Source organism: Meriones unguiculatus, chromosome 1 (genome assembly GCF_030254825.1).
Source record: "Meriones unguiculatus strain TT.TT164.6M chromosome 1, Bangor_MerUng_6.1, whole genome shotgun sequence".
Taxonomy (NCBI): domain Eukaryota; kingdom Metazoa; phylum Chordata; class Mammalia; order Rodentia; family Muridae; genus Meriones; species Meriones unguiculatus.
The window spans coordinates 156,015,800-156,037,685 of record NC_083349.1 but is presented as its reverse complement, the minus strand read 5'-3'; the positions used below and the strand labels follow the sequence as shown (position 1 = coordinate 156,037,685).

The 21,886-nt window shown below is 40.5% G+C and overlaps 1 protein-coding gene across 7 annotated transcripts in view; it reads left to right on the top strand.

The window, feature by feature from the left end:
* Positions 1–21,886, top strand: part of Fat3 (FAT atypical cadherin 3) — a 594,038-nt gene that overhangs the window by 427,235 nt on the left and 144,917 nt on the right. For all 7 annotated transcript variants that reach the window (XM_060369782.1, XM_060369760.1, XM_060369771.1 and 4 more), the window contains one exon: positions 1,504–1,565. In XM_060369782.1, the coding sequence (XP_060225765.1) occupies positions 1,504–1,565 (62 nt within the window). The remainder of the gene's footprint in view (positions 1–1,503; positions 1,566–21,886) is intronic.

Here is a 21,886-nt window from a genome sequence, read left to right as displayed (position 1 = left end):
ACCCAAAGACAATGTCAGGGTCATCTCCTTTATTCTACGTAAGGAGCAAAATGGGTAACAGTGCTGGAAGCAAATGGCACAGCCATCCCATCATGTTTCCAATGGAAAATCATAGAATTGGGAACAAAAAGACTTATAGCGATGACAGAGGAGGATACTGGTGACATGTGGCATATTGGATGGGCCAACACCTGAGTCAAATTGGAAAAACCTGTCGGTAAAACTAGTTCATAATAGTGTGTTGTACATTTCAAATTTGCTAAGAATGTACATTTCAAATGTTCTCACCATAAAATATGTACTTCATGTGATTGATATGTAAGTTCATTTGGTAAACTTACCTATGTCACTTACGAATCATAATATCACTTTGCACCACATTAAATATATATCTTTATAGTCAACTTACAATAATAATAATAATGAAGAAAAATCTATAGTGAGCCACACAAATGAGTTCTTGGTATAATTGAAGCACTGGTTTTGTTCCCTTGTGGAGTGCCAGGGCAAAGGGAGTGTGCCAGCTTGTAGGTGGCTGTGCTACTCTACATGGGATATTATTTTGGATGTCACCAAGGCGTCATTTAATTTCCTGTGGCCTCTTGTTTCTCTTGAATCCATGTCATTCCACCCATCCATTTATAGCTCAGCAGCCCGAGGCTCCCCTGTAGACCCCAGAAACCTTCTCCATGAGCAGTTATTCTTTGCTCTTTCCTTACTAGTCGGCACACATGATGAAAAGCCCAGCTCATGTTTTCTTCAGAGTCATTATAATGGAAAAGTGAAAAATAAATTTGGGTTCCTAATTGCCATTTCACAATAAGAATAATAAATTGTGCAAAAGACAAATTTGTGCAATAAACCAGGAGGCCTCAGAAGTCTACTTTTTCATTCCTTTTGTCTTTTTAGACATTGGAAGAAGATATAGATTCTTCCTTGTGGGATGTCTTAGTATAAAGATCTGAAAACATAAAACAGAATGATAAAATTACAGTGAGATGTTTGTTGGGAGAAGCACTAAATTTGGGACAATTATGAGTACAAGTTGCCATTGCAAAAGTCACCATCTTGAAAACTATAACTCAAACTTATGTAATCATATAAAATTAAATGAGAAAGTACTATCTCAGAGCAAGAATCTAATCAATGTCAACTACCCATTAATAACTTAAGAACCTTTAATGTGGCTCCAACAGAAGAAGAAGTCCTGGGAAAATGAGCCTTTGGGCTGTTTCATTAGGAAAACAATGTTTCTTAGAGGGCTTTTGCATTCTTCCCAGATGGCAATGGTTCTTCTGTGCTAAGTAAGACTGAGATAGTTTCCCACAGTGTCTTATCATGTTTGACTTTGCTTTAAGAATAGGTCTGAGAATTCCATGGGAACTGGAGAGTTGCCATTATCCATCACTTTTTGCTTCTCTTCTAGCTGGACTTTTTTTTGCCATATTCAATGAGATACTTGCCCTAGATATTTAAAAGTCAAATATTCTCATTTCTACACAGGTCTGATTACCACGACTTCAAGGAAATTGGATCGAGAGCAGCAGGCAGAACATTTTCTGGAGGTAAGCGCGTAGAGAGAAGCGGCCTTCATTAAAATTGACTTTCACTAAACTCCCCCAACCTTCATCACAAGCAAGAACCTTAACTCATGTAGGCAGTGGGTTTCCACGGCAGGCGCTCCTCCTGGCCTGATTGATTCTAAATTCAGAGGCTCTCAGCCCAGCCCTCTGCAAGCCTAGCAGGACTTGCGGAGAGCGCTTAGCATCTCTTAAGGACAGGCAAGTGCCTGTCTCTGCTTGGACCTCTAGCCTGGACATCAGACTTCTATCTATAATCTGGAGAAGAACATTTGGAGCAGAGCCCTGTGGGCCTCAGCTCCAGGTGTATATGGAGAAAAAGCAGCGACACTGCTTTTTTTTTTAAATGAGGCATGTCATTTGAGAGGCTGCTGTTAACCTCATTTCTCTTCCTGGGGAGAGGGCTGAGGATGAGAGGTGCTTCTTGATTCACGGCCCAAGATGACTGCTCCTTAAACTATAAAATCCACACCCATAATTCATTAAGACAGGAACAGCCACAGTGAAAACTCTAAGAGCGTCACTTCTGGAGAAAGCTAGATTAAAGTACAGTGTAAGACAACGGGTGAGAAAACAGGCATGAGAGAGGTCTGTGGCTCTTCTTTCATTATGTTTCCAGAGTCTTTACTGGGAAGCCTGAAAGAGTGTTATAGCACCATTATTTAAGTATGACAGTGTGATATGGAATGGCAAAAGATACTCAAATCTCAGGGCGCTGTTCAGAGCTGATAATGTGCACATGCTTTTAACCCCAAGACTTGCTCACATGCACCATACCTGCATAAACATATACAAAACCACATACCTAGACATATATATATATTTATATATACATACATACCTGCACACACACCAATATGCCTAGACACATGTGTATAGCTTACACATACCTGCACACACCCCTACAAACCTACACACCTGCACAAATGCACACATACATTTATATGCACATCCATAGCTCTCAAATCTTATGCAAGCATCTCTTTGGAGTCCTCCTTTATTTGTTCACCATGAAGGATCTATTTAAGGAACACTGGGCATTGAAGCAGCTTGTATAGTTTGAAGCTTTCCATCACGCTGTATAATCCATCACCCTAGACTTTCGTTTCCTTGCCTTGAAGTAACAGCAGAGCACGCATGGTATATGTGCTCCACAGGGACACTGTTAGTATCAAACCTTGTGTTCTAAAGCGGAGTATTTTTCAGAACTCCAAGTCCCATGTATAATAAATTGCTGTTGTTACAGCCTAGCCCTGTGATAATCTGTTCAAAGCACAACCTTTATCCCATGAAGATAAAGACTACAGGCTGACAAAAATAATTACATTATTTTTTTTTTCAAAATCCTTCTATTGGGCTGAAACTCCAACTGGTCCAGGTCATTGATGCCCGTGTCGTTTGTGTTTTTTTACTCTCCAGAGAGAACTCAGGAGCCCTGGCGAGTGGGCGGGCAGGGAGGGGGACGGCTGTGTTATATTCCCTCCCAGAAAGAAGAAAAGAAGACAGCAAGCATTCCATTAGCAGGATTCCATGGTCTCCTTGGGAGGGCAGGCACAGAGGAGGAATGAAGCTGTGCTGGAGAGAAGTGGTATAAGGTTCTTTGGGGTCAAAAGGCATTGCTTCCCATGCAAATCCTTGACTCAGATTCTGCAGAGACTTAGTATTGAGTAACACACTGGTGCTTTGAGTTGGCCTGGCTTGGGGTCTAGAACCTAATTGCTCAGTATGATGTGAAATCAAAGGGAGGTAAAGTAGCATAGAAACTAATGTCACAGAGCTGTTAATGTCGCAGAGATGTTATATGATTACAGTTTACATAAGCTGTTCAATCCAGCAACTTGCACTGAGTCCTGGTTGAGGAAAGGAAAAGCAACTGTTACTGAGGTCTTGGTTATTATCACATGGTGATCTAAGGAGCAAATCCTCAGATGTAGTTAACTTTATCTCTATTCTCAGAAAAGCAGCAATCCTGGGCAAGTACAATGCAGCCTGGTCTTTGCCTGTGACTAGGCATCAACCAGTCCCTCTACTTACTAAGTGCAGAATGATAGTCAAAGAAAGACACCACTGAAAAGGTACCAAGGGAATGCAAGAGAGTATGGGAGTTGGGCTGGTTAGGAAGTCCTGTTTACAGAGGTGACATTTGGTAGCTTGGGTCTGAGATTCCATACATGAAACAGAAGGTAGAAAAGAGTGTTAATGTGGAGCAGGGGCAGAGGGTGAGGTGATGGAAAGTCAATGTGAAAAGCAAAAAAATCTCTGTAGTAAAGATCCCATAAATTTCCCTGAGCGCAACAGAAAGCCATTGGCCTGTTGACAGATTGGTTGCAGAGTCTAGCCAGGGCAAGGCAGTGGGGGCAGTGGGAGACCATGGGAAGCTTTTAGTAAGACCCAGGTAGGAGAGTGTGGTCTGAAGAAAGGTGAAGATAAGGTAGGTCAAGAAGGGAATTATCTACTCCAGACTCCATTGGGATTCAGGGACAGGCAGGATGGTGATTTTTCTAAAATTTTCACATTGAGAATTTAAGGCCCCAGGGTATTCTAAATCAGACCAGTGTGGCCCAGGGCCCATTGTCTTCCCAGTTCCATAACACACTATCCTCAAACAGCTGCTGAGACTCAAACACCAGCTGAATCTCCCTCTCCTCTCCTTCTTTCTCTCTTCTCTCTATCTTTGTTTCCACCTCTTTCTCCCCCTCCCTTCTCTCCTCTTCTCTTCTGTCCATCTCTTACTCTCAAACTTTAAACTGTATATCTTATAGCCATGTTTTTATTTTCTGTAACATCACAGGAGAGTGAATAATACTCATTTATATTGCTTTAGCTTAGTCCTGTAAAAAATAATAATTGGCAGAACAGACTAGAGTTCTTCACTGAACACAGATTTTTATTTTTATATCTGCTAATCCCTAAGTGTGGGAATTAACTTTATGGGAGTTTAATTGCCCTGGTAACACCATGATCTTCTTATGCTCTTAGGAACCTCTAGGTCTGTTACATATTTTTTTTCTTTCCAATAAAATGAATTTGACTCTTCTTGAAAGAGTCAATTTAGAAGCCAACATGGCAGCATTCTATAAAAGAAACCCAGAGGATGTGGGTAGTTGGATTTTGGTTTCTGTCTCCTTGATAGCAGGCCCTTTAGTTCTATCTGGGTTAAAGATACTTATTTTTATTGTGTGTGGGATACATAAGCTTGAGTCTCTGTAGAGAAGTCACATTAACCTGTGGCTGTCATGCCTGCTCTGACTCACACCTGTGACCCTATTACTAAGGAAGTGGAGGCTGATGAACCGCAGTTCTGACTAGTCTAGTCTACATAGCGAGGCTGTCTCATCAAACAGTCTGTGGATATCAGAGGAAATCAGTTATTATCAGAAGCCAGAGAACTTGCCAAAACAGTAAGAGCAGCACAAGCTGCAGGCAGACTTGCATGCACAGTGCCTGCTTCCTCTGTGCTTTCTAAGTGTTAATTCTCACCAACCTTGGAAGTCACTTATGTGAAAATATTCTGCTGATCTTCTCTCACCTCCATAAGTGCAAAAATAGAGTTTTAAATCCTGTATTCAAAGTTTAAACATTTCTTGACAGTCAGTAGTGGCTGTGGTGCAGGAGGCTAGTTCCCACACCCAGATGTAGTGGGTGTAGTTGGAAATGGACACATTAATTAGTGAGTAAGCACCATAGTTAGTAGTTTTAACTTAGTCTGGATTACTCTGTTTTCAGAGAAGTCAGCTGTGACATAAGGAGTAAAGGCACTAGCTCTTCCCTATGGTATAATCACTAACGTAGACTAGCTTCTCATCGACCAGATGCTGAAGCACCCGAAGGATATGAAACTCTGCTTCTTGAGGTATTGAATCAAGGCTGTGTGGGGAAGGCTGGCATTCAAATCAGGAGTACCTGTGTCTGGTAGGCTCTGAGAGCTCTGGTGCAGACTTATACCTCTATAGACGCCATGTTCCTCACCCATAAAGAAGAGTAACATTTCCTGCCTCTCACTTGGTGCAAAGAAATGAAATGACAGTTGAAAGGTGCTCAGGGTATAGGCGTTAGGGAATAAGTGTCTGTGGACAATGGAGGTGTGGTCAGTACAGACTGGCTCTCTTTCCTCCTTGCTCTGCACCTGGGAAATTCCGGACGCAGTGTCCTAAAACATTCTGTCCTAAAAGACATAGTGTTAGGGTCACTATCAGCATGTGAAAAAGAGTCTGAGCTCAGAGCTAGAAGCCAAGAGTATTCTGCTACCTTTCATTTGCATGAGGATTGCCAAGTTAAATTGTCTCCAGCCGTGATTTTTCCTTATCTGTGAAATAGAAGTAACAGCACCTGCCTTATATGTGCAAGATATGGAGAGCCAGGCACCCACAAAGCTTCCAAAGCACTGTCAGCCCTTCCCTCTCTCTTTTCCTTTTTTCTCCCTTGTCTTCAGAAAACACCCTCAGTTGCCTTTTCTTTTCTTTTTTCTGTAACTGCTCCAGCAGTTGACTTTTTGATATTGGTCTGAGTATTTTTTATATACACATATATATGTGTGTGTGTGTATATATATATATATATATATATGTATACATATATATTTGGGTTAGGATCATATATGTTTTACATATATATGATCCTAAAGTCCTTCCTTAACTGTATGACTTTATCTTGCTTACAAAAAGAGCATAATTCTGCTTTTCTTTTCATTTTGAAATGATGTTCTGATAAAATCTCCCAAAGAGAACAGAGCAATTATTTATTTACAAATCAAAAATAAAATGACAGGACCCAGTAACCAGTGTAGAGACAGCAGATGAGAAATTGTGCTGAATATGTGTATAACTTGAAGTAGCTGAGATTGTAGTGACACCGTGCAGTAAAATTTGTTTAAATATCTAATCATTTCAGAGATGCACACAAGACCTATAGGAATGTGCGTTATTTAGTGTTTGTCTTTTTCACGAACTCATCCATCATCTTCTGTAGGACACAACTCATGAGATGATGGTTTTCTTCATGCCTGAAAGTATCTTCATTTTCTTATTAATTAAATTTGTACTTTGACAAGTTTATTCAGGTGTGTGGCACATTCTGATTACTCTCCCCCACAAAGGAGAAATGTGCTGCACTGTAGTAAGCTTCTATAGTACTTCCTCCGCTTACCTCTGGTATAAATCCATTTGCCAGTGAATGTGTCTTCTGGGAATGTGTCTCCTGGACACTTCCTTTCTTTGGTAAGCATCTGCTTTTGAAAGAGTGATATTTTCTAGAGAAAGACAATTACAAGACCATTTTAACCTTGTATTTCCAGAACTTAATCAAAAGAGGAATGGAGGAGTATCTCCCTAGCGTCCCGTATTAGCTGCTTCTCTTGTTGCTGTGAAGAAAGGATTTTTGTCTCATACAATCCCTGTCTGCACAGAGGGTACTGTTTGAATCATAGCCTGTGTTCAAAGCCCAAGAGCAGTTCCTAAATCACATTCCCCTACTAGGACTCTATCACCTGCAGGACATGATAACTGTCTAATTCAGAAGGAAGGGCTTAGGTTTTTCATGAGACACTGTTGTAATTCTTGGTGTGCCACTGAGCACTTTCAAAGACGAGATGCATCCCGATTTGACGTGTAGCTGAGCCCTGTGCTGATGTGTACTTTCCAGCAATGCTATTGAGATGCTGTACTCTTCCAGGTGACGACCATGAAATAAAGCACAAAAACATCAACGTATGTCTACAATGCTTAATCTCATCGTCACTGTTGTGCTCATAAAGCTTCATAAGCACAAAGCTCCCCAGACCAGGCAGCCAGCATCCAGAGAGGAGTCGACTACCCTAGTATAAGAAACATGATTCCTTCCCTGCTGCCTCCACGTGGGGAAGACTCCCTCAGGCAAAATCTCACCTTTCTGAGCTTCAGAATCAGCATCTGAGGCCTCTGAGGAGGTAAAAGAGAGAGCAGGAAGGCCATTTAATTTCAAAGCTCTACTCTGGCCTTATTGGGCTGAAAGCCAAACCAGCAGCACACAGGCACTCAGAGTCTGCAAGAATTGGAGACCCTCTTGTTTGTTTTGACAAGAGAACATGATAAGGGGCTTTATTTATTCAGCAATTATAAAACAGAGGATGTTGTTCTGATTTATCAGGGAAAGCCAAGGCATCAGTGCTCCACCTCTACATGAAAAATCACAGTTCTCCCTGTCCAAGGCCATGACAAATCTATGATCTACACTACAGTATATGAACAAAGCCATTTTCCCATCTTCAGAAATGTTTCCAAGGGCAAATCATTTAAAAGTCCCTGCCATACCTCAAAGAAAAGTAAATAAGGAGGAATAAACTCAAAGTCTCCATGTGGGTTCACTATAAGAGGAGCAGGGGTTGTTTCTGGCACGGACTTGGTTGCCCACCCTTCAGTCACTCCCCCCTGGTGATACAGCCTTGCCAGTCCACAGAGGAAGAGGATGCAGGCAGTCCTGATGAGACTTGATAGGCTAGGGTCAGATGGAAGGAGAGGAGGGCTCCCCTTTCTGTGGTCTACAGTAGGGGGATAGGGGAAAAAAGAGAAAGAGGATAGGACCAGGAGGATATGAGAGAGGGAGCTACCATCAGGATATAAAGTGAATAAATTATAATGAATAAACAAACAAACTAAGAGACTAAGAAGAAATAAGAAGTATACACATTCACCCACAAACACATAGAAAGATAGAGAAACATGCATATATCTAATATATGCACCCACACGCGTACATACACACATATATATACATGCACACTCACATGCACAAACTATATGTACATATATACACATATATACAAATGTACATTCACACATACATATATACACACAGATATGTACACATGTATATACTCACATATAGAAATATATATACATACACATAGACACACAAATAAATAAAAACAAGAAATAAAAATTCACATGCACACCTATATACATAAACACACATAAACATACAAAGACATATATACACATATGCACATATACATAAATGTACTCACATGCAAATATATACATTTATACAAACACATACATATATACTCACATGCACACACAGAAACATACATACATATACACAAATACATAATAAATAGAAATGCACATTTACACATATGTACACACATACATATACAGACACAATTATACACACACGTACATACACATATGTACCCATATGTCCACATGCCCATCTACCTGTATGCATATGCTTACATACACATATATGTATGCACAAAACACAGATCTATATAAAAGCACACACACGTACTATACACACATACTACATACACATCCTCCCTGCTCATACAAACACACATACATGCACACACACAAACACATGTGAAGGAGAGAAAAAAACTAAACCACTCTAAAACTTTTTTAGAATTTTAAATTGAGTAGGATTTTAAGGAGTTCAGTTGTTTTGAATTATGGAATGGTTTCAAACACATAACTTTGATGTACAAAAACATATACTACAAAACAAATATTCATTGTAGGGAAGCAAAAAGTGGAGAGGGAGACATGCAAAAGAACATAAACAAGTAGGAAAAATTTAATAAGGAAAATGTAATAGCATCCATAATTTCCCCAACCAGTAGTAACACTTTTTTATTTTGTTGTGTGATCTTTCAGAACATTTTTGCATTTGCATGCACACATCTATTAGATGCAATCGTGCATAGAAGCTGTTAAATATGGCTGGAGAGAGGACTCCGCACTTAAGGCATTTGCTGCTCCTGCACAGGACCGGAGTTTGTTTTCTAGCACTCACACCAGACGGCTCACAAATATGTTTAAGTCCAGCCCCAGGGGACACCCTCTTCTGGCATCTGTGGGCATCTGCACACATGTTCACATACACACATACAAAACATACAAATCCTTAAAAGCTGTCAAATTTCTTGTAACATTCTATATACTCTCTTAAAAACCTTTCTCATTTCTTGTGCCCACTTATATATTGATAAACGTAGGTTCCCTCAAAGGACCTCATTAAACAGTACTCTGTGGTAGACTTTGTAATGACCTTAAACAGGGAGTCACCCGCCAGAGGACTGCATGATTTCTGCCCAGCCTTCCTCCTGGGGCCTCGGCTTTAATTTCTATTCTGTTGGTATGGAGCCGACTTGGAGGCTGTTGCCTTACCTTCTGCTCATGGATGAATTCAAAGACAGACAGTTGAATCAACCAACATCACTTGGCAGATGGCTTAATTAGACAGCACAGAAAGAGGAGCAGAGGATCTCTGCTGGCCAAGGCATGCAACCCTAGATGCTTCAGCAACTTGCCCACAGACATCAGCTATTCCTCCAACTTTCAGTGTAGATTAACATTCTACACCACAGCATGTTCTCATTGAAACCATTTTTGTTTTTGTCGAAGTTATCAACAGATCCTATACAACCATTAAGTATCCCTGTTAAACGACACCTCAGAAACAGCTAGTCTAGGTGATGGGAGAATGTCAATCTCAATTAAGACCGGGGTAAACATGTACCAAATATGTTTCTATGAACAATATTCATATCTGGTATTGCTGCCTACCCTCTCTACCAATGGCATTTTATGGTGTCAAAGGAAATGAAGTGGTGCTAAGGGATGGTGTGTCATTAAGAGGGCTTGTACGCTATCCTGGGTGGGAAAGCAAAATCCCAGCAGCTACCTGTGGCTCAGCTGTGAAGAGCACTTGCTGCTCTTGCAGAGCACCCAAGTCCAATTCCCAGCATTCACTGCAGCTTACCAATGTGTGTCATTCCATTCCAGGGTTTGTGACAGCCTTTTCTGGCCTCCAAGGGCACCAGGCACAAATGCAGTAGACATGCATAATGCAACGAAACATTCATACAGTAAATAAAAGTAAATAAATATTTTTTTAAAGCAAAGCAAAACTCTGCCAGATGATGCCCATGGAAGCATCAGACAGAGGGCAGCCGTCAACATGTCCCCATCAGTTTCTTCTGAGGATGAGCTGTGGATGGATTCTCCACACCTCTAGTGTCCATGCTGAAAAGCCATTGAGGCCTTCAGTTAGAGTCACTTCCACACAACCTTGAGATGTGGTTTTGAGGGACGATGACAGAAAAAGTAATATGCTTCCATGAAATGCCCCATTTTGAGAGCAAGCTTTAAGTAAATACATAATCTATGGATATGAGTCTTTTGAGACCAAAGATTATAGGAACATTAAAGACTATTTTTTTCCTTCCTTCCTGGCAGTGAGTTTAAACCTACTAAACTCTGAAGTATTGGCTGAACTGAATTGAAAAGCATCTTTCCTTTGCTGCTTGATGTTTTTAAACTGAGGAAGGAGAACTGAGTGGCAGCTCAGCTTTATAATAGTTCTTATCTAAGAGAAGGTCTACATACCTAAGGGTGTGGTGGACACTGCCAGAGATGTGAATTGGAAGCTAGGTGAGTCCACTTCAGAAGCACTAGAAGGGACCACATCCATGTGGACACCAACTGGAGAGAAGAAGGAACATGAGCCCCCTAGCTCATGTTATTGTATCATCTACCATGAGTTTATTTGACCCCAGTAGCACAGACTTTACAGCTCTGGGTATGAGATGATGTAGAAATCAGCACTCTGGCCAATTTACATTTGACACTACATGCTAAGTGCTTAGCTCTTCCCACATGTATGTAGACTAAAGACGTGGTACAGCACAGTAAGGAAGCAAGGCAGTAGAGTGTAGCTGCTAAAAATAAGAACAGAGCTGAACTCATGATCACAGGGATGGCAGGTGAGTCACTGAAAGGAGAGCTGACCTTGACAGGCACACCTGAGGTCTGGGTTATAAGTTCAAAACCACAAGAGTTATCAGCAGAGGGAGAAGCATTGTCCCACTGCCTTCTTGTTCCCTTTCTAATTGCCACACATTTCAGTCACATCCAGATGTTCTATTATTGTGGCTACCAACTTGGGAAATTACATTGTAGTCATTCTCAAAGCTGTCAGAACACTTAAAACTCAACAATGGCAGTTTATAACTGATTTTCTCTGAAGTGCTTCATTTTTTCTTCTTAACCCTGATGGGTTGGCATTTGCATAAAGACAGTCACACATCTTAAACTGAGTTATCCCTTATATGTCAAGTTACTCTTTATGGCTTCCCACGTGTGTATTGATTCTCCTGTACATGCCTCAAGCCCATCTGACTTCATCTTCTCTTACTGTACTTGGGATTTTGGAAAAGTGAAAATTGCTTGAAACTTCAAGTTTAAAAAGTTGGATTTAATGATGAAATTCCTTAGATGATTTTGGAATGTGTGTGTGTGTGTGTGTGTGTGTGTGTGTGCGTGTGTGCGTGTGCGCGTGCACTTATGTATGTGTGTGCCCTGATTCTTGAAAGCTAGTGTTTAAAATCCCAGCATTATTAATTCTTAAAAAAAAAAAACTGCATGTTTTTCTACCTAAATAAAAAAATATAATAGTGTAATTTCTCCTTTACAACTGATGTTTAATATTTCCCGGAAAGTTTTATCTGTAATTTTCAGTTGCAAAAAGGATGGAGTTCTTCAGTTCAATTCCCTCAGCATTCTTATGGTAATTTTGAAATTGGGAGACATGGCCACATTCATAGATGGTAAACTGCAGAGAATCGGCCACTTTCAAGTCAAACAAAGGCATAGAGAACCTTGAGGATACTTTAGAAAGGAGACTGCTTCTAACAAGTCAAATTATAGTGTCCATTCCTAAAGTCAATGAAAGGGTGAGTTCATATGAGATGGTTGCTGTTGCTCTTTTGTGGTAGCTGCTTGCATAATCTGTCTGACTGTGCCTAGTGTTCCATTGAACTCAATAAATATGTAGTGCTGCTAACGCTATTGCTCAGAATTCATTTAGCACTTTCACATCTTTTGAGTGTCATGATGTTCTGCCTACTAGGTGCAGGGAATTTTAATTTAATGCCCTCTTTGAGCTTTAGAAGTGTAATGACCCATGTAAGGTAATCCTCTACTCCAGCGGGACAGTTTTGGAGTAAAGCCATTGAATTGTCCAAGAATTCATTAAAAAAAAAAATCAGAGAAAATTTTCTTCCCACACTAAAATACAGAGGCTTATCTTACTGGTTTTTCCAATCTCTGTCCTCTAAGCCATCCACACCATTATTTCCCAACAGAAACATACAAAAACAAGAAAAGTAGAGAGAATTTGAGCCATCTATGATACTTAAACCATTCTAATCATCTTCATTTATAATGTGATCCCTTGCAGAAGTTGGAACAGTAAAAAGATAGATAGATAGATAGATAGATAGATAGATAGATAGATAGATAGATAGATAGATAGACAGACAGACAGATAGATAGACAGATAGAGATAAATAGATAGAAAGATAGAGAGATAGGCAGATAAGACAGAAAACAAGCCACTTACCCAACCCATCTCGCTGTCCTTTAGTCTGACTTAGCTATGACTAGACTTAGGAATAGTTTTCATTTTCCAAATATCTTCTCCCATGAAGTCAAAGTTCTCTTGGCTAAAGAGAAACTGGCAAAGGCAACTGTGTTTTTTGTGCTCTTTGTTTTCTTGGAGCTGAGAATGGAACCCAGGGTATTCCACAGACCAGGCAGGCATTCTGCCCGGACCCACACTCCCAGTCTCACAGATCATTTTTATATCAATTATGTCTTTACTACTGACACAATTTCAGGCTGTTTGTGTGAAGAATAAATGATACATAATGGGAAGTACCCACTAACTGTAGAAACTCCTGTTTCATCATTTTGTTTCATATTTTATTTTTTATCTTCTCTCATACATTATATCCCCACCCCAGTTTCCCCTCCCTCTAACACCCCCAGTCTTTCCCCCACCTCTCCTCTCCCCGAGATCCACTCCTCCTCCATTTCCCTTCAAAAGCAAAGCAGGCCTCTCAGGGATACCAAACATGGCATAACAAGTTACAATAAGACTAGGCTAGGCACAAACCCTCAAGTCAAGGCTGGACAAGGCAACCCAGAAGAAGAAAAAGGGTCCCAAGTGCCAGCAAGAATATGGAGGAGACAGGAGCCCCACAAGGAGACCAACAAAGCTAAAAATCCTGGGGCTAGGGGTCCTGTAGAGACTAATACACCAACCAAGGACCATGCATGGAGAAGACCTAGATCACCAGCTCAGATGTAGCCTATAGGCAGCTCAGTCTCCGTGTGGGTAGCCTAGTAAGGGGGTCTGGGGCTATCTCTGACATGAACTCAGTGTCTGGCTCTTTGATCACTTCCCCCTGGCAGGAGATCTTGCCAGCCCACGGAGGAAGAGGATCCAGTCAGTCCTGATGAGACTTGATAGGCTAGGATCAGATAGTAGGGGAAGAAGACTCTCCCTTTCAGTGAACTAGGGGAGGGGGAGGGGTGAAAAGAGAGGGAGATGGGACTGAGAGGATATGGGGGGGCTACAATAGAGATATAAAGTGCACTACTCATAAAATATATATATATGTATATGTGTATATGCATACACACACACACACAGAGAGAGAGAGAGAGAGAAAGAGAGAGAGGTGGCTTATAGATCTCTTCCTGCTGCCTATAGATCTAGATATAGAACTCTCAGCTTCCTCTCTAGGGCCATGTCTGCCTCTATGCCACCATACTTTCTGCTATAACAATAATGGACTAAATCTCTGAACTGTAAATCAGCCCCAATTAAATGTTTTCCTTTATAAGATTTGCTGTGGTCATGCTACCTCTTCACAGCAATAAAATCCTAAGACACCCATTTTCTCCTCTCTTAGGTTCAGTGTGTCTGGGTTTATGTTGAGGTCTTTGACCCACTTGGACTTGAGTTTTGTGCAGGGTGATAGATAAGAATCTATTTGCATCCTTCTATATGTTGACATCCAATTAGACTAGCACCCTTTGCTGCAGATGCTTTCTTTTTTCCATTGTATATTCTTTATCAAAAATCACGCATTCATAGGTTGTAGATTCATGTCTGGGTCTTTCATTCAATTCCATTGATCAACCTGTCTGTTTCTATGCCAGTACCATGCCTTTATTACTTTAGCTCTGTAATGCAGCTTGAAATCAGGAATGGTGATTTCAAGCTATATTACAGCAATCCTGGATTTGTTTATTTGGTTGATTGGTTTTCCACATGAGGTTGTCCTTTCAAGGTCTGTAAAGAACTATGTTGGAACTGCTTATTTAAAGAATAAGTCCTCTATGAAGGAACTTACCAACTAATTATAAAACATCCTTTTATTCTTTTTTTAAAAAACTCTATTTTGTAAACCTTATGATATCCTTAACTTTTCCTTTGTCTCACTTAGAAATCCATAGAGTAACTAGATTATCTTAAAATAATGGAGCTCATCAAAAAATGTAACACAGTTGGGGGGAATATTTAAATTCACCAAATCAAGGTGAATTATCATTCATGACAGTATAGAGCCACTTTAGATTTTTGCATCACTGTGACAAAATACTTGTCAAAAACAACTCAAAAAAGGAAGGATATGTTGACTTGTAGTGTCAGAAATTTTAGTCCATCATGGCAGGGAAGGTGGAACAGAGTGACTCAGTTTAGAAACAGTAGGAGAGCAGGCCTTTGCTGACAGGGTCTTTTCCTCTTATTCTCTCTGGGCCCCTCAGACTGTGGTATGATGCCATCCCTCTTTAGGGCCAGTATTACCCTTTGGCTAATCCTCTCTAGAAATGTCCTCACAGACATACAAAAGTATAATTATTAATCTCCTAATTGTAAATATAATGAAATGGACAATGAAGATTTACTATCACATAGCCTGTGATAAATTAAAAATAACCAGAGGCAGACATAAATGCACGCATATGTAGAGTTTCCATTTTATAAAACATAGTAATCACCTAAAAGTTTGCCTTAAAATAGTTGGAGATATCAGAATAGCACTAATTAACTGTGGGAGGATGTATAGCAGAAGTGTGTGCAAATGTGAGAAGCAACTTCTATGCTGTGAGGTCCAAGACTTCACCTAGGCGGAAGAGAGAGAGCTTCAGGCCTTGGATAAGAAGAAGAGCACTATCAAAGAAAATAACATACATGATTCTAGGACAGATAGAAATAGTGCCGGTGTGATACCCTTGGGATATGGTGACACAGGGAACATGATTGGCAAGCAAAGTAGGAATTAGAAAAGGAGGGAGAATGAGAAAATGCTGGGCTGTGGAGGCTGAGCAGAATGACAGCACATTGAAATGCATGGATAAAGAAACTCAGCAAGGAAGATTTGTACAGGTGCCTTTGGACTAGATAATTCAGGAAAGGAAGAGCTGTGTGTGAAGGTCTTATCATCTCAGCATGGGTAAGCATGCCAATAAGATAAAAGTGGCACAGGAAAACAAATGGGCAGAACTCGGGGACCAAATGCGATTGTGAAAAGAAGATGAAGGGTCATGGTCTATTCCAGAGGTCAGAGCTGGAATCACCTGTCACAGTGTAGACATCATGCGTTCAGTTAATCTCAGTGTGTTCCTCTTTACATGAAATCCTGTGGTCCCCCACCAGCCACACTTCCTCTCCCCGCTTGCTTATCTCCTCCTCCTCAGAATATGTAATCTCAATGGAAAAGAAGCCCTGAGTAAGCATTTCCTGGAAAAGCAAAGGGTCAATTTTCATCTGTTTTTTTTTCCCCTGTAAATTTACATGTATTTTAAATTCTCTCATTTTCAGAAGTTCTTGACTCCCAGGTGTAATCAGTTGCCTTGTTTGCAAACATTGGAACTTGACTTTAGGCCTGAGCATTTCAATTTCCATCTTAGCTGTGTGTTTATTGGGGATTTGACCCAAGGAGTTAGCCATTTACCAGTGTTACATAAAGAATGTGTCCCAAAAGCACGCTAATATAAAGACTCTTAGGGTAAGGGCAGGACTTCTTCCTTTTGTCATAGTGAGACTTTGTTCTTACTGAAAAGAGCTGCCTATAGAATATTTGCATAGAGGGAGGAACTGGTTCATTTTTTTTTTTACTTTTTATTTTATTTTATTAATTACAGTTCATTCAATTTGTATCCCATCTGTACCCCCTCCCTCATCCCCTCCCAATCCCACCCTCCCTCTTCTTCTATGCCCCTCCCCCAGTCCATTAATAGGAAGGGGAGGTCTTCCTCCCCTTCCACCCAACCATAGTCCATCAGGTCTCATCAGGACTGGTTTCTTTGTCTTCCTCTGTAGACTGGTAGGGCTATTTCCCCCTCAGGTGGACGCGATCCAAGAGCTCATTCTTTTTTCTTTTTTTTTTTTTTTCATGTGCTCCTCTTTTTAATTTTTTTAAATTTTATTAATTACACTTTATTCACTTTGTATCCCCCCATAAGCCCCTTCCTCCTCCCCTCCTGATCCCATCCTCCCTACCCCTTCTTCATGCATGCCCCTCCCCAAGCCCACAGATAGGGGAGGTCCTCCTCTCCTTTCTTCTGATCTTAGTCTATCAGATCTTTTTTTTTTTTAATTTTATTTTTTTTATCAGTTACATTTTATTAACTCTGTATCCCAGCCATGTCCCACTCTCTCATTCCCTCCAGTCCCACCCTCCCTCCCTCATCTCCTCCCTGCTCCTTTCCAAGCCCATTGATAGGGAAGGACCTCCTCCCCTTTCATCTGATCCTGTTTTATCAGGTATCTTCAGGACTGGCTGCAAAGCCCTCCTCTGTGGCCTAACAGGACTGCTCCTCCCTTGGGGGGTGGGGAGGCCAAAGAGCCAGTCATTGAGTTCCTGTTAGAAATAGTCCTTATTCCCCTCACTTTGGGAAACCAACTGGTTACTGAGCTACCACAGGCTACATCTGAGTGGAGGTTCTAGGTTATATCCATACATGGTCCTTGGTTGAATGTCAGTCTCAGAAAAGACCCTGTGCCCAGATATATTTGGTCCTTGTGGAGCTCCTATCCTTTCCCCATCAGACTAACTCCCCTTCTTTCTTATGATTCCCTGTACTCTGCCAAAGGTTTGGTCATGAGTCTTTGCTTTGAAAACACTGCTAGTTAGAGTCTTTCAGCTGCGCTCAGTAGACTCCTGTCATAGGTTCAATGCACATCCCATCTGTCTTTCTAAACGAGGATTGATCATCTTACCCCATGTCCGTCAATTGATTATCTTTTTTTAGGTGTATAGATTTCATTATGTTTATCATATCTTATAGGTCTATATAAGTGAGTATATACTGTGTTTGTCTTTCTTCTTCTGGGATATTTCACTCAGAATGATCTTTTCTAGATCCCACCATTTGCTTGCAAATTTCATGATTTCCTCCTTTTTGATTGCTGAGTAGTATTCCATTGTGTAAAAATACCACAATTTCTGTACCCATTCCTTCGTTGATGGACATCTGGGTTGTTTCCAGGTTCTGGCTATTACAAATAAAGCTGCTATAAACATGGTTGAGCAAGTATCCCTTTTGTGTACTTGAGCAAACTTTGGGTATATACCTAGCAGTGGTATAGCTGGGTCTTGAGGAAGCACTATTCCTAATTGTCTTAGAAAGCGCCAGATAGATTTCCAGAGTGGTTGAAAGCGCCAGATAGATTTCCAGAGTGGTTGTACCAGTTTACATTCCCACCAGCAGTGGAGGAGGGTTCCCCTTTCTCCACAACCTCTCCAGCATGTGTTGTCACTTGAGTTTTTCATCTTGGCCATTCTGATGGGTGTAAGGTGATATCTCAGGGTCGTTTTGATTTGCATTTCCCTGACGGCTAATGAGGTTGAGCATTTCTTTAAGTGTTTCTCTGCCATTCGATATTCCTCTGTCGAGAATTCTCTGTTTAGCTCTGTTCCCCATTTTTTAATTGGATTACTTGGTTTGCTACTTTTCAGCTTCTTTAGTTCTTTGTATATGCTGGATATTAGTCCTCTGTCAGATAAAGGGTTGGTGAAGATTCTTTCCCAATCTGTAGGCAGTCGCTTTGTTTTGATGACGGTGTCCTTTGCTTTACAGAAGCTTTTCAGCTTCATGAGGTCCCATTTATTGATTGTTGCTCTTAGAGCCTGTGCTGTTGGTGTTCTGTTCAGGAAGTTGTCTCCTGTGCCAATGAGTTCTAGGCTGTTCCCCACTTTTTCTTCTAACAGATTTAGAGGGTCTGGTTTTATGCTGAGGTCTTTGATCCACTTGGACTTTAGTTTTGTGCAGGGTGATAAATATACATCTATTCTCATTTTTCTGCATGTGGACATCCAGTTGGACCACCAAGAGCTCATTCTTATGGCAGCATGTGTACAAAGAGTCTCATGATTGTAGTTAGGTCAACCATAACTGCTATAAAGATTCTGCCAGATATCACTGAAAGAGTGAAAATTCATATTTCATGACAATTTCAGTGTCATCAGCTCTACATGGAGATGATTACAACCAACTCTTGGATATTTGAAATGCTTTATAGGAGCATAAACAGATTAGGAAAGTGTCTGGCATAGGGAAGCACACCAACTCCTGTTAGTTGTCTTCTTAGGGTACAAAAATAAAAATTAAAAAATAGGCACACATAATAAAAATCCTGTCTTGTCTCTACTATGTAGTATAATCTTCTTAATTCATAGTTTAATAAAAATATTGCTTAATGGATGCAAAGGAGAAAGGCATTTTGATGATTATGAAGAAATAATAATTGCCATCATCAAGGACACCGTTTTGCAGGCCACATCCTTCAGGTTCCCTGCTAGCAACAGCATTGTGTTATGAGTGAGTGATCTTATCTTATCTTGAAGACCTGTCAGGAGGATGACCATGGCTCATGCTCCCACAGTAGTCAGTAGAAGGTTAGAATTACGAGGAATGGCTTTGTCACCCAAGTTACAAGAGACCTCACTTTGATACTGCTAAATGTGAAGAGTCTGGAGAGTGAAATGCTGTATGAGAAGAAGATGACCATGGGAAGAAGGTTTTTCAAAGTGTTTTGTGACAAACCTCTTTTCCTTTATTAGTCCTGCCCTGTGCTTTGGCTATTGTGTTGTTCTTAACGTAAATTTGATTTTAGGTAATTTCTACAGATATTTGTTGATAACCTAAAATGTGGCTTCGACCCCTCGTACAATGAGGAGCAGGATAAACAAGACATGCCTTGTCTGGAACCCATTCCTCACCTACTGAAGCTTTTATCAGGACAGAAGGGCCAGCCATGATCTCCATTAAAAAATGTTTCTGTTAAAACTGGCACTGCTAATGTGAACATTACTAAGCCTTGTCTGAAGCCACAGTGGAATCTAAAAAACCACTATGTCCTCAGCCGCACCCCCAGAAAGCCTGCTCTACCCTTACTGTCCTTGCCATCCGGAGAAACTGACATGCTTTCATGGTGTGATCCCTCCCCAGAGGGTGAAAATTCTCTTTCTAAAATTTGCTTTATGTTGTTCAATAGACCACCAAGAGCATATTACAAGGTGTCCTATCTTCTGGGGAGAAAAGGGTAGACCTCCAAACTGTGAATGACTTTGAAAGTAAGAAAAAGATACGACCTTAGGGCTATGCAGTGGCTGGCTGGAGTTAGGCGGAGCTTGGGTTGACCCAGACATAAGCACCCAGGAGAAGGTGTAAAGGGTCTGAAAGATGAAATCTACCACTAATCCAACTGGAAATCCTGCCAGGCGTGATTTGCACTTAGAACCTGGAATTGCCTTTCTGCTTTCTTCATCTGGTGTTTATTTCTGAACCTTCCCCAGACCATAAGCAAGTCATGGCTAAGATGACATCTACATTGTTCTCCATGATTCTACGGCCTCTAGATCAGTGCTTGGCAAATAGTAAATTTTCAGGAAATATTTGTGAATGAGTGAACTTCTACGGGTGTTTTGCTATATAAAATCCAAGGCAGCCACTTACAAGGACAGCTGCTTTGCAGGTGACTCCAACAACACCCACATTGCATTTCCTATCAGGTTCATCCCAGAGAGTGCCTGAGAAATGTGAGCTTTGTGTCCTTCTCCGTGCTCTGAGTAATATCATCGTGCCCTGTCTGGTGACTATATGTGAATATATGAATATTATGAATATGTGAATAGATGAATATACGTGATCTATATGCACAGAATGGAAACAGTCTAGCTTTCCATGGCAACATTTTTAAAGTATCACATTCTTGAATCTTGAATTCTTGCACTACGGTTGTTACACTGTTCAGCTATCTCAGAATATTTTGTGAACGTGCTGCTTGCAGTGGTGTCTGATTTCTGACTGGTGCTTCTAAGGACAGAGCTGTGTTGCAGGCATCTCAGAGTTTAGAGCTGGGTGGGAGGAGGACATTAGTTCCTCAACATTAGATGAGAACATTAGTGAGTTATTACAAAATGATCTACTAGCTGCTAAATTGTGGTAGTTTTCGGCACCCTATATTTTCTCCTGTCGTCCTCACAATAAGCCCAGTTCTTGTCCTTTTCCTTCACGTTAATTATATGTATATGTATGCTTTCTGTATATATTTTCTCTATATATTTTACATATACTTCTTTAGGAATTTTTCCCGTAATTTATCTCAAATTTTGTTTATCAGTAGACATTATACTAGTAATTTGTGATGGATCTTATTTTGAATCAGCAATCACTGTCCAGGGATTTCTGTCTGGGGGAACCTGGAACATGGAGAAAGCCATGAGCAATGCTGTTTACCTCCCTCCTGGCATGATGTGCTTCTCTTAGTGGCCTTCATTTAAGCCACTTAAGGGTTAATGCATGTTTACTACATTGCTCTGCTCTCCTTGTTCTTTTATTCTGTTTTGTGTTTGTTTATTTGTTTGTTTGTCTTTCAAGAGGAGACTTAGCTGTCACGAAACTCATTCTGTAGAGCGCAATTGCCCCAAACACAGAGATGCACCTGCCTCTGCTTCCAGAGTCTGGGAATAAGTATGTACACCACTACCCCTGTCCGTCTCCCTGGGTTTCATCCCACTACACAGGGGCTTCATTAGTGATGTTTGTGTAGACTACAGACATCTAAAATCTGAGACACATACACTCTCCAGAGATTGCCTAAACGATACTTGCTAAGGGCTTTTTTTTTTTAACCTTTATCTCCTAACTGTTTAATATAATACCTAACCCTCAGGCCTTGAAAACTATGGTAGAATAATTGCTGATTGATCTTCCAGAGAACTTTAATATCTTTACAACGCTAGGATTGATCATCTTCTTAGACCTAGAGTTTGATGCTCCAAAATTAAAAAAGAAGTCACTGATAATATGATTGTTTAACCTATAATTTAAAATGCTTAAAGTATAATTCAGTTAACTTTTCTTTAGAGACTAAAAAGCCACAATAAAATGGGCTACATGGTTAGTTTCTATACTGAATCTATTTTTCTTTCTGTTTTTTAATCATACATTTGGAGCTATGCTTTTGTC